The sequence below is a fragment of the Theobroma cacao genome, chromosome 4 (genome assembly GCF_000208745.1).
Source record: "Theobroma cacao cultivar B97-61/B2 chromosome 4, Criollo_cocoa_genome_V2, whole genome shotgun sequence".
Taxonomy (NCBI): domain Eukaryota; kingdom Viridiplantae; phylum Streptophyta; class Magnoliopsida; order Malvales; family Malvaceae; genus Theobroma; species Theobroma cacao.
In genome coordinates, this window is record NC_030853.1 from 5,755,730 (window position 1) to 5,773,804 (window position 18,075).

At 34.0% G+C, this 18,075-nt stretch overlaps 2 protein-coding genes across 2 annotated transcripts; one reads left to right on the top strand and one right to left on the bottom strand.

Annotated features, from left to right (window-relative positions):
- LOC18601261 (zinc finger protein 4) lies at nucleotides 6,278-17,405 on the top strand. Its single transcript, XM_007032142.2, has 2 exons — nucleotides 6,278-6,585; nucleotides 16,252-17,405. The coding sequence occupies exon 2, from the start codon at nucleotides 16,343-16,345 to the stop codon at nucleotides 17,114-17,116; it is 774 nt and encodes a 257-aa protein (XP_007032204.2). The 5' UTR covers nucleotides 6,278-6,585; nucleotides 16,252-16,342; the 3' UTR covers nucleotides 17,117-17,405.
- LOC108661553 lies at nucleotides 12,597-13,193 on the bottom strand. Its single transcript, XM_018118983.1, has one exon. The coding sequence runs from the start codon at nucleotides 13,191-13,193 to the stop codon at nucleotides 12,597-12,599; it is 597 nt and encodes a 198-aa protein (XP_017974472.1).

The following is an 18,075-nucleotide window of genomic DNA, read 5'->3' on the forward strand; positions in this document are numbered from 1 at the left end:
GTTAAAAATATGAACAAAAAAACTTAGCCAAATTTTTTAAAGAAATAATTGATGAACCATATGATTTAGAGTTTGATTGAGGATTTGGACCATGGTTTGAATTTATGGATTTAAGAATTTATGATATCATTAAGGACCTTGGTGGTATGTTAAATAAGCTAAGTGTATAAAGCCTATGTTATGACACTTAGGCAATTTTATAAGAAATGAAGAATGAATCTTAAAGTTTGAGGTTTTGATTTAAATTTGATGTTATATTTAAGGATATATTTACAAGAAATATAAGCTGTAATAGTTATGTAAATTGTGATTTAAGCAAGAAGGATTTTGAGGTGTTACATTTGGATTTTTAGAAGTTTGGAAAGTTGAAAATATGCCTCTAAAGGAAAATGTATTGATACATTCCCCAATGTATCAATACATTCTTAATAAGATGAACAATATAAGGCATACAAGGGATTTTTATCTAGACCTTTAAGTGTATAAATAGATTTGAATAAGGATGAACATCTATCGGTACATTGCCTAAATATATAGATAGATTTGAAGCAGAGAGCACCCAAGGGAAAAATTATCGATAGATTTCCCCCATGTATCAATACATTTAGGGTAGTAAGCATTCTACCTAATTTTTATCTATACATTGCCTAATGTATCTATAGATTTAGTCGAAATTTGTGCAAATGTATTGATACATTCCCAAATGTATCAATACATCACTAGGTATTGGCAAAAATAAATAGGGTTTTGGGTTGTCCACCCATTTAAAAACAAAAGACCTCCCTCTTTTTAACCCACCGAAACCCTAATCCCCAAATGGATTTGGAGTAGATTGGAGCTTGGGAAACTCCTCTAGAGGTAAAATTACACCTTTTTATCAATTGATTTTCAATTTAATAGGTTAATAACCTAGAAATTCAATTTTTCCAACTTTGGTGAATCACCCTCAATTTTGATTGAATTTGGAGCCTAGATTTGTGCAATTCAGCTTCTAAGGTATGGGTTTAGCTTATTATTAAAGACTTGAGCTTGTACAATGGATTGCTAAGAAATGGGTTTTTTAAAAAAAGTTAGATATTTTCGAAAGCTAGGAAATAATTATTTTTGTGATGTTTTGATGTGTTTTAAGGGGAAAATTGAGACTGTTGATGTAATTGTGAGCTGGAGGATGGTTAGAGGCTAAAAGTTGAGCTTGGCTGTGGAGCACCTTCGATTGTCACTATGAGTGGTTTATTTTGAAAATGCATGTAATGCATGACGCCTTGTTAAAGGCATTACCATGGTACTAGAATAGAACTTTATTGTGTGTGTGTGTATAAATATATATATACATAATTGCCTAGATGAATGTGCCTAGGCTAGAGAATGAAAATATATGTGATTTGTTCTGTGTTGTGTGTTTTAGTGCAAGCCACATGGTGGCCTATGTTGTGTGAGCCTAGACTAGGAAGTCTAGTGACAATGACGAATGTCTAGGAGTAGAATACTCAAGATGAGTGATTTTCAAAGAGTTTTAATGTTTGATGCGTAGAGATTTAAGGGTAATTAGAACTATATTGAGCTTATAAACAATTGAAGCTCATTGAATGTGATTTCTGGTTTTATGTGGACACATGGGATTGTCGAAGGCAAGATGGCCTTAGTTGTGGATTTGCATTCCATTCGGGGGATGGATTCCAAACATTGAATTGATTTGAGGTTGAGTGGAGTGCTATTCCTTATGATTATGTGTTTGCCTGCAAAGATGACGGTAAGTAAGGGCGGTGGTGTAAGTCCTGCCTATGATTCCCGTTTACAATGCTTTGATACCACCCATTTGAGACTACTATGGGTGTTGCCGTTTGTTGGGAGATTACTCTAGATGATGACTTTGATCCTTCGCCCAATGCATCGGCATGCACATGATTTGAATCCTCTACCTATTGCTTGGCCACTGTGCGATTTGATTCTCTACCAGTGGCTTTGCCCTGAGCATGATTTTACTTTGTCGATTGGCCACCATGTGTGATTTGACTATGTCCAGGGAAAACCACTCGTTGATTATGTTTATGTCATGATGATATGATTATGAATGATATGATATCATATCTATGCATGTGATTAATGTTACGTAAATGAGATATGAGAAAATTGTGAGGTGAAAGTTTTGAAATAAGGAAATTATATATTGAGTTTGATATTGTACTTAGCAACTATAAGGTGTCTGTGGAGCCTAATTTGATGATGGCTTAAAGGTAAACCTTGATTTGATACGTTTGTTTATGGAGATAAAATTTTGATTAATCATGAATATGGGTATGCCGTTTGAGATGTGATTATGGCAAGGCATAGCATGACGAGACGTGCACGTAGTATACTAAAATGATCTTTGCACATTTATCTTTGGAGATGTTTATTAAATAGCCATGTATTGCTTATGATTAGGTATGTTTCTCTACATATGTGTATATATATAATTATGAGATATGTTATGCTATGCTGGTTTCCCCTCATTGACTATTAGATGACTCAACCTTCTGTTGCACCATGCGCAAATAAGCAAAGCTACGAGACCGCTTGGCTGACTTTGCCTTTGGTAGATTCTTTTGCATTTGGTAGGTTTCCTATACCATGAGTCCACTCCGCTATTAGTTTCCACTTTTGGTATTGGTTTCCTAACTTGGTGTACTTGGGGTTTGTGTAAGCATGATGTTACCGTTTATATTTGTCTAAGGATTGTAAAGTACGAACCCATTTGTTAGCCAAAAGTATGGCTTGTGCTTTTTATGTTAAGTATTATGTAAGAATCAAGTTGCAAGGGGCACTAGCTATGCATTTGAACTTAAATTATATTATGGATATAACATTCGTATATTCAATTTGGTGTGAACATTTTTTAGGCTTGCTTGAGTTTTACTGGCCTTGCCTACTAAGCTCGTGACCAGATCACGGCTCCTCGAATTAAAGGTGTGATAAAACTTCCATGTCTTTATAGATGAATTAAGCTCGATCAATTGGAGTGCATGTCTTCATGTGATGCATAAATCACATGTCCTTAACAGTTACTGTAACATGTCTATGCCCAAAAGGTCGAATAATTTTATTGACAATTAGGTGTAGAATTCTGTCATTAATGTTCAACCTGCCAAGGCTATTTAGACATTTTGGAGAAGTAGCAAGACCAATCAAGAATTCAAAGTTAGTTCCTCTTTTGAAAGCTCATTCTCTTTATACATGTGAATGGGTGCATTTTTACTTGTAGGCTTCAACCTTAGCATTTTCTGCAACAATGTGGGAGTGATGATTAACTCCTTGCCAACAACAAAGGTCAAGAAAGAGCCATCATGATCCATAATGTCATCATCCGCCATCACCTCTGTACATTGTTGTCACATTTGAATAGAAAACTCTCACTAAGTCCTTATAGATTGATCTTCCCAGATTTAAAATGTCATACCATACTAGTTTTTGCAGATATTTGAGATAAGGAAATTTGAAATTTGGTGAGAACATAGGTTTTCCCACTCAAAATCTCCCTTATTAGCTTCTTCAACAAGTTTCAATCTTTTCTTCATTTTGTCGCAAGGAATCAATCAATGGAATTTGAGAAGTCCATTCTTTCTATTTGGTGCTTCTTCCTTGTGTTTCTGCCTTCTCAAGAATCGATCTGTTTCTCCTTCAGAAGTTGATTCTCGCAATCTAGTAACTTTTTGCTTTTTCAAAATCAATGGTTCCTCTATTGGCAAGTCGAGTCCTTCTTGTTACAATGAATGAATATTACTTTTTGTTTAACAAGAATCAAGACTTCACATTTCAGAAGTCGATTCTTTTCTGTTGGAATTTGTTTTTTTACAAAATAAGGATTGCAATATTGTTTATTATTTTTGTTCTTTTCTCTTGAATTTACTCGTCATTATCGAAAAATATTACAATAAAAGTTATCCTGTGTATTTTAATATGAAAGGCATTCTTCATCTATTGCTAATTATTTTTAAATTACGCCTCTTTAAAATTTCACAAAAACTCTTTTATTCTACTTTTATGATTTATTTTATAATTTTTTGTTTACTTGCTCAAGTTGAGTTTCATTTGCCATAAAAAATAATATGCTTTGATTCACATTCTTATTTCTTGTTCATCTTCAATAAAACTTTACATTCCTTCTTCAAGCTTTTTTCCATATTAACTTAATTATCTTGGGTTTTTTTTTTGTATTTTGGTAGCATTAATCTAGTTACTAATTATATATTATCAAAGTCAATAACCAATAAGTTAACATACACTTTTAGATGAAGTCATTCCAAATTTTTATTTACAAAACTGGCTTGATTTCGATAAATACTTGTTTATATAGTAAATAGGTACATGAATATTGTTTTAATTATATATAAATATGTGTGTATAATCTCCACAAATATTGTAACTCAATATTCTTGTATTACATGACAATTAACATAGTTTTTAAAAAATATAAATAGTGTTTGCCATTTAATGTAAAATAGCTATTTTATTATGCAACAAGCAAAAGAAATTAAGAGCTCAAACAACAATATCTTCGTTATTAGATTTTAAAGGAGATAATAGTAATATACATTTGATTACTTAAAATTGATCTCTTTTGAAACAATTTTTGTGAGCTTTTAAGGTACGATAATGTATTTTTCTCTCCCTTGATTTATTAATTGGAATTACTGTTAATTCTTTATGTCTATGTTTTATCTTTTGAAAGGCTTCTTTATGTATGTGTGTGTATATATGTATGCATGTATTCCTTTGCTTTGGTTTATAATAAGTATTTCAAACTTTATTTTATAAAAAATAATTAAAACTTTGTATTAGTAGGAATGTGATTAAATTATAAATTTTATTAAGAACTATTTACTTTTACAATTTAACAAAGAGTTAGATAGATAAAAATTATTTGAAATATTTAATTTAATAAAAAATATTAATAAGAAAAACTTATTTCAATGAGGACTTCAATGTTAATCAAAAAATAAATAAAAATTAGTTAATATTTTAATTTACTAAGAAAATTATTAATTAAGGATAGTATTGCTAATATATTAAGTTATCAAGAGTATATATATCATTCACTAGTTAAACTTTTGAAGTTGGTGCTTTTATATATAAAGTATGTAGATAGATATATTATTAAAGAAATGTCATGTTGAAGTATTAAACTCTTTGTTTCCCTCAAAGGTAATGTTCCCTCCTTTTCAAATGATCTTTGTTGACACTGCTTCTTGGATTCCGCACCCTATTATGATAGGGAGATGTGACTCGTCCTAAAACTATAAAATCAAAATATTAACGGATATTTTTCTTTCCAAACAGTCGCAATTGTCTATATTACAATCAAGGCGACATTGAATATTTGTGAATTGGCTTTGTCTTACAGCTTCACATCATAGACTTGTTAATTTCTTTGCTTAAACCTTTGAGAAAATCAGACCTAAAATCTTAACGATCTAACCTTTAATTCACGGCCTGGCATCATGGTGGCTTTTTAAGATATAGTTATGGTAAGATTTGGTAATTAATATTAATATAATGCAAAAAATTAATAACAAAAAAGGGAATGCCTCCATGATGAGTGGAAAGGATTAATTGATTGACATGTTCGTTTTATAAGACCATGAAAGTAAGTAAAACTTGTATAGAAATGCGACCCACCAGTCTTTTAAAAGAATAAATACATCAATGAAAGGAAAAGAAGAAAAGTAGTAATAATGCAACATAAAATAATGTGCAACTGGAACGGACATGTGCCTTTGGATTGTTGGTAGGTGGGGTTGTTTCAAGAGATTTTTTTAAAAAAAAGAAACACTATTATTGGCACACATTAATATATATATATGCCATAGATGCACGGCACATTCAAGGAAGGGAACAAAGAAAGATTAGTTAACAAAAATTATATATGATGAATCTGAGCCGACCCCATGCGCTGTGGAATTATCTGAAAATACACTTTTCAAGTGGAGAGAAAGAGAGAATCATTTGTGGGACTAATGACTACAACTACTATTATTTAGCTTGTTTGCTTTTGCCATCTCTCTCGTGCTTGTGCTGTCTATGCGTACTTATCTCCGAGTGGAAGCAGTTTTAAGTTGTAGCCAAAATTTCAACAATCACACTAGTAGATGTAGTAGTACAATGGTTTTTTAACACATATATATTTCCTTAATTGATTTAGACTTTGAGAGAATATTGCTTGTGTGTGTGTGTGTGTGATTTATTATATTCCAACACAAAACAACCTCTTTTCTCTGACTTCTCTGACGTCCCACCACTGTCCCCTCCCACTCCCCTCTTGCCTTTGCTTTCCCATAATTAAACATCAAATACCCACCACCATCTCTCACTCTCACTCTCCTTTTCCTTTTCTTTATCTTTCAACTCTCTCCAGTTGTGCTGCAAAAAACTAAAGAAACACCCACAAGCGTGTTGAAGTGTTTTTTTGTCTTGTGATGATCAGCCATGCAAAGAGAATTATATTCCATGGAACCAGATATGGATGTCTCCAATTTCAGAGCAGTGCGTGTTTTGTCATTTCCAAGCTGACCAACTAGCCACTTACGCACTTGATCGATGTTGTTCATGGTATTCGGCTCTCTGCCTTAATTTCTCTTGCTTCCTTTATTTCTTTATATGTACATGTGTGCGTTTCTCTGCTGCAAACAAGGTCACTAGACTAGATGATCAATATCTACTGATGCTTAATTTTATATATACTTGCTTTGCTTCGCATAGTTTTTTGCTGGTTTCAATCTGAGTCCAGTTGCATAATAAACACTCTCGTGGCTGTCTGGCACTTATATGGGCTAAATATGATTCTTAAGTTGTGGGAGAAGCAGTAGTTTATGCATGGAGAAATCCAATTTCAACGTTACTAATCATCAGCAGTAACTCTTCTCTTGTATCGATGGAAGCGTATCATAAACTAATGTGATTTTTGGATGCAATTATATACTTGTGATTCAGTTGTTTCGATTTTTCAAGTCTGATAGGATCTCACCTTCCCATTGTTGTCTTTTTTTTTTTTTTTTTATAATTTAACAAAATTTTTATTCAAAAAGAAGCAGAAAACTACTACAGGATAAAAACAACACTGCCAAGCAGTGCAAGTGAACAAGAGAAGTTCATTTACCCCATTGTTTTCTTTCACATGTATCTAGCCATGCACCAATTACCTACTCAGTTGCAGATATAAAATTCACTGTCTAAATTCTGGACACTCTTTTCTTCTTAGTTCTTGGGTTTTGTGTTTTGGACGGAAAACTCAGTTCTTGCCTTGTTGGTTTGGCTTATCTTTATTTATACTTTGTTAGCAATCTCTACTTGGTTGGGGTCCTGATGACAACATAGTCTTCCTATCTTTCTTTTATTTCACTCTATTCATCCCGCTTATGATAGATGTTCCTTTCGCTACCGTTTACTTCCGTAACATCTCTTTATTCCTGAAAGTTAATTTGAATGCCTTCCTCTTCAGAGTTGCTTTATGCACTCAAAAGAATGAACCGTTTCAAATTCTATAGCAAAGAATTGTAGTTCAGCTTGTTTGACCCAATGAGATGTGCCTTTCTCCCTTCTCAACTAAATTTTTTACATCCCTGCTTATGATCTCTGTTTATCACTATACAAATATGCCATGAAACCATGTTTAATTAGTATTACTCATGTGCGATGTCCCTTTTCTTCCCCCTAACGAGGCTGCCTTTTCTGCTGCTTTTTGAGAAGTGATAAATTTAGAGATTTAATTGATCCATCACTACGTTTTTTGCCCTTTTCTTTTGGCATGGTGCTGTCCCTGTTTGAGATTGTGACTAATGCTTCTCTTCTACAAAGAAAATGAACCAAAAAAATATAAAACCAAGATTTAAGGTGCTCATTAGTTGACTAATATGACAGTAAACAAAGTCTAGAGTTTCCAATTAAGTTAGTCGACTTATATAGAGTTTCCAATTAAGTGTAATTAGCTACAAGTTTGGATCTTATCTCTACGACAAATTAGTCTGCTGAATTCATCTATAAATTTCAGAAATTAACTTAAACTTCAAAGAAAGCCCTAGGAAATGCAGGATTAATTGATTAAACTCCAAATTAATTGATTCATGGCATTTGAATTTGAATTTTCAGAACCTTGGGGACAGACTTTTCTTCCTTAAAGGTTACAACCTTTGGGAAGAGGCATATTTATTATTGAATGGATGTCTAAAACACTAGTTGAGGCTTATGAATACTTCTTAATAGTCTCAACAACTAGTACGAAATCATTACCAACAGCAAAACACTCTCATTCATCATTTGCATCCTGGATTGGGTTCAAGTGTTTTCAAGAGATGCTTTGGAGTGTAACATTAGAATCTCATTTGTTTTAAGCATTGTATCATGGGGATAACGTTTCCAAAAGTCCATCTGTATTCTAGTAGAGAAACTATATCCCTAAAATAGCTTCCTGAAATTATATTGCTGAAATTTCTTTGCATCATTAAATGTACATTGATGCATACTAGGCCTCTTCCTCAACCACGGGCTCGTCCTTGTGGAGCTATTTTAGTGCTAAGAACGGAAATTGAGGTTAGAGAAAAACCAGAACCAAGGATAAACTATGTTGAACTCAACTCAAGAATTTTATTATGAATAATTGACCACTTTCTAGTAACAAAACAGTGGCTTAAACAAAGCCATCTTTAGCAAACCAACTAAGTACTAGCTAAATACTGGGAACCATACAAACAACATTTCCTCCCCCTTAAAACACCCATGTCCGCAAGGACTATAACTTGATAAAAAAAAAATAGAATTCTATGTTCCCCCTTCATCAAGGCTTTTGTCCTGAAGAATTTCATAAAGAAAATTAGTAACAAAGCAGACATAAAAACAAAGTAAAAATATTAAATGCTCAATAAAGAAGACAGTAGCTGGAAATTCTCTTCATTTTGTGAAAATGGTGTGGTATATAACCACCCTTTGGAGGAAATAAAGACAAATAGGACAGGACCATTGCACAGCAGTACCATATTGCACCTTGTCGGCTAGGTGGATAGTGGCTTATAATCAAGAAATGCCACATGCCCTCTATAGCTAATTCCTGATAGCTCACAAGCTATTCTGATACAAGAAAATAAAATATAAAATACTATAAAGATAAAAGTTGAAAGTAGATAAGATCACGTGTTCTTCTTCTCCAATAGCTTCAAACATTTTAGCACCAAGTATTTCCTCATTGCAGACTCCTATCTTGAACACATTCTCCATGGGATTTGCCATGAGCACTCCCAACTTAGTGCGTAAAGTGATGAACTTCTCTTTGCTGAGAGTCTTAGTGACTATATCAACAACTTGTTCATCTGTTTTGTAGTATTCCAACTCAATCTCATTATTTTTTACTGCATCACGGATAGCATGAAACTTTACTCTAATATGTTTTGTCCTTCCATGCTGAATTGGGTTTTTGGCAATCATAATTGCTGACTGATTGTCTACTCTAAGCACCGTTCCTTCTGTTTGAATAAAACCCAAATCATTTAGCACCTTTCTCAACCATAAAGCATTGTTTACTGCTGAAGCAGCAGCTATATATTCAGCCTTTGTAGATGACTATGCAACAACTTCCTTCTTTTTGGAATTCTAGGAGTACATACCACTGCCAAAAGATAAGCAATAACCATTAGTACTCCGAGAATCATCTAAACATCCTGCCCAGTTGCTATCATTAAACCCATGCAAGTTTAAGCTATCTTTCTTACAATAGACTAAGCCAAAACTCAAGGTTCCCTTTAAGTACCTTAGCACTCTCTTTGCAGCAGAATAATGAATTTCTGAAGGAGAGTTCATGTACCTGGAAAGCACATTTACAGTTTGCAAAATATCAGGTCTTGTTGCTATTAGATATAACAGACAATCTATCATACTTTTGAACCGGTACTCATAAGCTTTAGGACTACCATCATCCTTACATAATTTGTTTCCCAACACAGCTGGTGTGCTAACCTCTTTACAGGCATCCATCTAGAATCTCTTCAACAGATCTTTAGTATACTTTTGTTGATAAATTTTCATTCCATTTACTCCTTGAATCACTTCCATTCCCAAGAAATAAGACATTTCACCAAGATCAGTTATGTCAAATTCTTGGTTCATTTGAGTTTTAAACTATGATATTTCATCACCATCTGGACTTGTAATAAGCAGATCATCTACATATATAGCAACAATTAGTTGAGATTTTTCGCCTATTTTCTGGACAGAAAGAGTATGCTCTGTGTCACTTCTTTTGAAACCTTTGCTGTTGAGATAGGAGTTGATTCTTTCATTCCAGCTTCTTGGTGCTTGCTTAAGCCCATATAAAGCTTTGTTCAACTTACAGACGTCGGTTTCATCTCCTTGCTTGATGAACCCCTCAAGTTGTTCAATAAATATATCATCTGTAAGTAAGCCATTCAAGAACGCAGACTTTACATCCATATGCCAAATTCTCCAACCTTCTCGAGTTGCCAAAGCCACAAGTAATCGGATTGTGTCATGTCTTGCAACTGAAGAAAAAGTTTTCAAATAATCAACCCCATATACTTGTGAGTACCCCATTGCTACCAATCAAGCCTTGTAATTATTTACTAATCCATCTGCATTATACTTAGCTCTAAAGATCCATTTCACCCCTATGACCTTCTGATTCTTTAGTCTTTCTATTAGAGTCCACGTGTTGTTCCTGTAAATCATATCAATCTCAACATTCATTACTTCTCTCCATTCCTCACTTTCTTGAGCTTCATTGAAAGTTACTGGTCTAAGTAATGCCACGTTACATCTTTCATAAACATCTTGCAGAGTTCTAGTACTTTTCATAGGTAAGTTCTAGTACTTTTCACAAGTAATTCATCAATGTTTTCATCATCCAACACATACACTCTAGCATCTAAATCAGCAACGACATCAATGTTAACTTATTTTTCTATTTCTTGTTTCTCACAATTCCACCTCCAATTTTCTTCAAACTTTACATCCCTAGACATAAAAACTTTCTTTGTTTCCAAGTTGTAGAGTCTGTATCCTTTTGTAGTCCCACCAAAACCGATATGTATAGCCAACTGTGACTTTGCATCAAGCTTTGTTCTTTTAGCTTGAGGTATATGAGCATAACAAATGCAACCAAACACCCTTAAGTGAGTAACACTTGGTTTTAACTTATATCAGACCTCAAAAGGAGTTGTATTGTTGAGTGCCCTGGTAGGAAACATATTCAATAGAGTAGTAGCAACATGAGTAGCTTCTGCCCAGAAACTTTTGGGCATTTTTTTTTCAAATAAAAGGCATCGAACCATCTCCATAAATGTTTAGTTCCTTCTCTCACAAAACCCATTTTGTTAGGGGCTATATGTGATGGCATGCTGATGCTTAATTCCCTTGTAACTCAAATAATCTTCAAACTTTCCTAAAGTATACTTTGTACCATTATATGTTCTCAAAACTTTAATAGCATGGCTTGACTCATTTTCAACCATAGCAATAAACTTAACAAAGCAGTTTAAAACCTCAGATTTAACTTTAAGAAAATAAATCCAACCAAATCTACTAAAATCATCTATGAATACTAAATAATACCTGTTACCACTTAGTGATGTTGTTTTAGCTGGTCCTCCAACATCTGAGTGTACCACTTGAAAGACATTTGTGGTTCTTAACTTGTTATGTTTTGGAAATGGTTCTCTGGCATGCTTTCCATACATACATGTATTACATAAATGATAACCATATGTAATTTTAGGCAGACCATCAACTAAATTTGCAACAGATCATTTTTAGAGACTTATAATTTATATGCCCAAGCCTCCTGTGCCATTTTTTGTTATCATCATCAGTTGACATATAGTTACACTGCTCAACTTCCATCCAATCGATAGAAAAACATTTACCTTTCATAGGTACAGTAAAAAGTTCCTTACCATAGGAATCAAACACAGAACAGTTGAGGCTTTTAAAAACTAGTTCATAATTACTTTTGAGCAACTGACCAATGCTTAAAAGATTTTGACTAGCTTCAGGAACATATAAAACTTGAGAAATGTACCTGATTCCTGATGAAGTTTGAACTCCAACCATGCTAGTACCCATAACCCAAAGATAATCACCATTACTGATTCTAACTCTTGACTTGTAGTTTCTATCCAGAGTAGTGAATAGGGCTTCATCCCAATCAGATGGCTTGAACATGTACTGTCTATTAGCCAAGTATCTTTCTTTTCAACCCCAAAAACATTTTGTGCAACAAAGAGAACTTATTCTTCTATTTATTCCATAGTAGTTGCCTTCTCTTCATTTGCAGTTCCTTTGGTTTTACAAACCTTCTCCATATGACCAAGTTGATTGCAAGATCTGCATTTAACATTTGGTCAAAACCAACAAAACTTCTCAGTATGATTTCATTTCTTGCAATATTGGTAGGGAGTATATTAGTTCTCCTACTTCACTGGTTTTCTTGCATTCACCTTTTTCCCTTTATCTTTCCTGTCACCATCATTTTTCCTTTTTCCAGGAAAAAACTTACCTTTTGCTTTAGCAATAAAAGCTTCCTCAGTATGGTATTCTTGTTGAATGGCTCTCCTTTGCTCCTAAGCTTGAAGAGCATTCACAAGCTCTGTGATAGTGGTCTTAGACAGATCTTTGAAGTACTCCAAAGAAGATATTTTAGCCTCGAACTTCTCTAGCAAGCTCACAAACACCTTGTTCACTATACGTTTCTCAAGTAGATCTTCTCTAGTAAGTCTAAGCTGGTTAACCAACTTCAAAATCTTGTCAGAATACTTCTTTATTGACTCATCCTCCCTCATCTTCAAGATGTCAAACTCCTTCAACAGATTTAATATTTGTATTTGCCACATTCGATCACTTCCTTGGAAATCCTCTTTTAACTTGTCCCAAGCCTCTTTTGGTGACTCACACGCCATAATACGAGTAAAAATGGAGTCTGAGATGGTAGAATGAATACATGATAGTACCTTAAATCTTTTGGCTACATCCTCACTGTGTTGTTTTAGTTGAGCAATGGTGGGGTTTGCTTGGCTTAAGATTGGAAGCTTTTCACCTACCTCAATCACATCCCACAAATCAAAAGCATGCAAATAAGCTTTCATTTTCACTACCCATATAGGATAGTTTTCACCATTGAAAACTAGAGGAGCAGAGGCTTTGTAGCTTGCTGATGCCATATGGTTTCTCTGAAGCTTTACACAAATGAGTAGTAGCTTCTCTTTTACCAGCCACGGTCCCTCAAGATCTTAAAAATGCTCTGATACCATGAAGAATTTCACGAAAAAAAATTAGTCACAGAGTAGACATAAAAACAAAGTAAAAATATCAAATGCTCAATAAAGAAGACAGTAGCTGGAAATTCTCTTCATTTGGTGAAAATGGTGTGGTATATAACCACCTTTCGGAGAAAATAAAGACGAATAGGACAAGGCAATTGCACAGCAGTAACATATTGCACCTTGTCGGCTAGGTGGATAGTGGCTTACAATCAAGAAATGCCACATGCCCTTTATAGCTAATTCTTGATAGCTCACAAGCTATTTTGATATAAGAAAATAAAATATAAAATACTATAAAGATTAAAGTTGAAAGCAAATAAAATCATGTGTTCTTTTTTTCCAATAGCTTTAAACATTTTAACACCAAGAATTTCCTCATTGCAGACTCTCATCTTCAACATGTCCTTATCATCTACATCCCAACATTCTTCGACCATAAAAAGCATCTTACATTTGTGGCCAAGCTTAAATTTTTCCATCATAATTAAAACATAATCCTTTGTCCCTCCTCTCTTGCATCTTGATAGGAGATAACTTCTTGATTATGGAAGTGGCATATTCTTTCTCTTGAAGGACAATATAGTACTAAGAAAAGGACTCAGCTTTATACAATCGTGCCAATGCCACAACATTTTTGAGAAAATGCTCTTGCTACTTGCACATCTACTCTAAGGTGATCCTTAAGCCTACTTACAAAGATTGGTTGTTTGCCAATTTCCTCGACCTACTGAACAACTATCAAACTGAGTTTGACAATCGCGAAAAGTAGTTGTTTGCTTCAACGTAAAATCTCCAAAAAGGTCTTCAAATTGTATAGATCCATGATGAGCATTGAGATTTTCCTACAATCCTTGCAAGTGATAGGTCGCTCTTCCTTGAGTAATTGATACCAAAGTTGAGCTAGCATCGCCTTCTAAGTGGTATATATGCTACAAGAGGCACCTAATCTTCATTTATAGTTTGTTGAGATTCAACAAACTACTCAACCCAACAAATCCAGCTACTCAAATCTTCTTTCCCATTAAATTAAGGGATATCGAGCTTGGTGAGTTTAAGAATGGTTATCCCCATTGAAGCATGTCAACTATGGGATGAAAAAGCCTTGCCTATGGCCATCAACTTGTTCCTGGACTCTCGCTCTTGATTAAAAGTTAATTGATCCAGTCTTAAATTCATGGCTACAAACATTAGATGAGCACCATCTATAGCTAAGCAGTTAAGTAGTAACTAAATACTAAGAACCATGCACACAACATACATATACAATACAAACACATGATGAATCGTTTTCTTTCTTTCTTTTATTTTTTTAAAAGAATCATTTTATGCCTACTTGTTTGAAATTCATTGATTAAAAAGTGTCAAGACTACATAAATTACACTTACAACTTCATTATAAATTCATGAGATGATGATAGATATAGTGTTGAAATAAAGAAATATAACACAATATGACTTTAACATTGCCATGTGTGGTTAGTCAAACAAAGTCTCCTATTATCATATGATAGCCACCATATCCAAATTAATTATAGTAAATACCAAATTGATTTTGTTGGGTGGTAGTGCTGATGTTAGATTTTTGTTTATGCAATGTTGAGGTTTTTAAGTTTATATGCCTTACATGTATGAGCATAAAGACTTCAAATTCTCTCTATATTGTTTGTAGGGAGAGTTACTCCCTTTATCAATGAAATTCTACTTTTCAAAAAAAAAAAAAAGAAATTTAGTTGCTTAAAAATAGTTGAAGCCTCCCAGTGTTTTCCTAGACTTTGGAGTAGGAATCTGAAGGCTAAATTTTATATGCATAGGACATAGCAGTTGCTGTTGGATTTTTATCTTAAATGAAGCTTACCACAGTAGAAATAAGAGAACAACAGCCATAAATGCAAAGAAATAGAGAACAGAAAAGAAAAAAAAAATGAAACTAATAGAAGAACAAGGCTTGACCGAGCCTTAGTTTTCATTCGTTCATCTGTCATATAGTTGTACGTACAATACAAAGCTTACGAGGTAAGGATTAACCATACTTGTCTTTTGCAATAAGCTAACTTGTGGCAGTAACTGATACATACTTATAAAAATAAGTATAAAGTGCATGACACATCAAAACAATAAGTAACTGTCACATAGCAAAAACAGTATGGCTTGGTGCCTAATAGATAATAAGACTTGCTTGGTCTTCAACGCAAGTCCTAATTTAACAGTTACCAAGGCAGATGTGTCTTTTTTTTTTTCCTTTATATTTTCGTTTTATCATTGTTCTCGCAATACATAGTAAAAATTGTGATGCTAAACCATAAAGTGGATTCCAATTTTTCAACAAAGAATTTAACAGAATTCCTTAGGCACTACTTTATAGGCTCAAAATTTTGTGAAATCTTTTGGAGCCAAAAACAGTTGCAAAGGTAGAGATTTTCGATTTTATTTCATTCTTTCATGTCTAACGGAAACTTCAAGAGAATAACTAGTAACACCTTTATACATTTCCTCTAGAGCACGGGATTGCTCTACTATGCCTCGATAAAAATTTAGCATCTCCATAGAATGTTTTTTTTAAAAACAAAATTTGTTAGGAATATGATACAACTGATTGATCTTAAGCAGTTAGAGAAATTGTATGTGAAATGTATTAATTGTTGACTAAATATGAGTTTCCAAACATATAACATACTTCTCTTGGAAATACATACTGGTAACATCTATAAAGAGGAATTTCCTTGCGCAATGTAATCATCAGCTAGAAATTTAACAGTTGCCTCAGAAGAATAAATATATTCACTTTGGTTTCCAGACTTTCAATCATTGAACAATATGCACTACTATATATAACTGTGGTTGCATTCTAAATGAATTTTTATATTTCAAATTTGGTGCTTGTTTATACTTTGCTTTGTCTATCTATTGACTGAAGTTTAACTACAAGACATCAATATTCCTCATGTTGTAAATGCAGGTGAAGATCTTCTGGATACTGAAGAATGTCGGTTCCATTAACTCAATTGCTTATATGTAGTGTAGAATAGCTTTTACACCCAAACTCAACGATGGTACCAGTTATTAACCTTCAAGTTGAAGCCTCCGAAAATGAATCTGATGTGACCAGCCAAGTAGCTTCAAACTTGTCTATTCAAGAAACATCTGCTGCTCCCTCTAATGACAGCCTTGCTAACTCTTCCCACCTAACAAATCCCTTAGACACTCAATCAAATTCGGAGCCAGTTTCACTTGATTTGACTCTCTGCATTACCATTGATGAGTCAGGAGGAAGAGATTCCGCAGGACTCTCATTGTCAAGCACAAGTGAGAGTAGCAATGACCCTGCATTGCGCACTACAGCGTCAGCTATCCCACGAGTTTTTTCGTGCAATTACTGCCAGCGCAAATTCTTTAGTTCACAGGCCCTTGGTGGCCACCAGAATGCACATAAGAGAGAACGGACATTAGCAAAGCGGGCAATGCGAATGGGCATTTTCTCAGAGAGGTATGCTAGTCTGGCTACTCTGCCTCTACATGGAACCTCTTTCAGGTCCTTGGGGATCAAAGCTCACTGTTCAACACACCAAAGCTTTGCACCACCAGCAAGACTACCGGATTCCAGAAACAATGCAAGATTCGAACATGGCTATCTGGGTTTGCCAATATTCACGGAAGATGATGAGGCAGAGTTGTTGTGGCCTGGTAGTTTCCGTCAGATATCTGAGGCAGTTAATACTCATCCAGGATTTGTGCTGCCTGGAAGTTCGAATATGAATTTTGTGGAGGTTACTCAACCGATAGACTTGGAAAGTTCAACACCAGACCTCACCCTTAAACTTTGAGGCTTTGCCTCTTGGAAAAACAAGTTTCTGTATCTTAACTCTGCCTCTTTGTACAGCGAGACGTGCACAAACTATGCCTGGCCAGCTAGTCTTTGTCTTTTTTCTTTTTTGTTTACCCCTCGTTTTCTTTCTATAGTTTCTTGCTTTTCCCTTAATGATCTTCACTTGGTGTTACCTTATGTTTGCCAGTGTGTAAGAGCTTCTCAAGGATTTGTTTTGGAGCTCCTGTGCTTGTCATCGTTTTCTGAAGATTCTACTGCTAATTGAACATTTTATCATATTTTCATTCTTTCTTTAGAAAAAGTGAGATCAAATTGGTTATGGTTGAAGTTTCAAGCTTCTTTTAAAACCAAGATAGGTGAGTTACAATTATCAAAGGCATTCATTCCATCCCATTCAGGGTCATGCCCAGATCTAGAGTGTGAAACTATTTTCCAAAATTTCAAATTATATATATATATTATAAATAAAAAGAAAGATAATGTCAGAGGAGTATATATATATATTATATATAATTTCAAATTATATAATATAATATATATATATATATATTATAGATCGTGGGCCAATCTTAGATTTTACTCCATTTAAGTTTTCCCAAGAATGGAAACCGGCGCGAAGTTTTTTGTTTGATTATGGAACAGGATTCTACCTTTTCTTAAAAAATGAACATGATAACTACAAAAGATTTAAATTTGAGTTTTTTTTAATCAAATATTGAAATTTGATCTCAATTGTTGTATAATTATACAAAAATTACCAACAAAATTAACTAAAGTTTTTTTTCTAGTGATGTATCATGCTACTTGTGCTAAAAAAATGTTCAATGTGACAACCGAGCATCTATTTCATTTATCAAAATGCTCCAATCACTGATACCGTTAACATAACATGAATCAAAATGCATCACACGGCTAAAATTACTACAATGTCACAACCTAGATCTATGTTCCGAAGGG

Bases quoted from the DNA above. Each gene is read 5' to 3' on its own strand.
- LOC108661553 (XM_018118983.1), bottom strand. From the start codon at position 13,193: ATGGCATCAGCAAGCTACAAAGCCTCTGCTCCTCTAGTTTTCAATGGT.
- LOC18601261 (XM_007032142.2), top strand. From the start codon at position 16,343: ATGGTACCAGTTATTAACCTTCAAGTTGAAGCCTCCGAAAATGAATCT.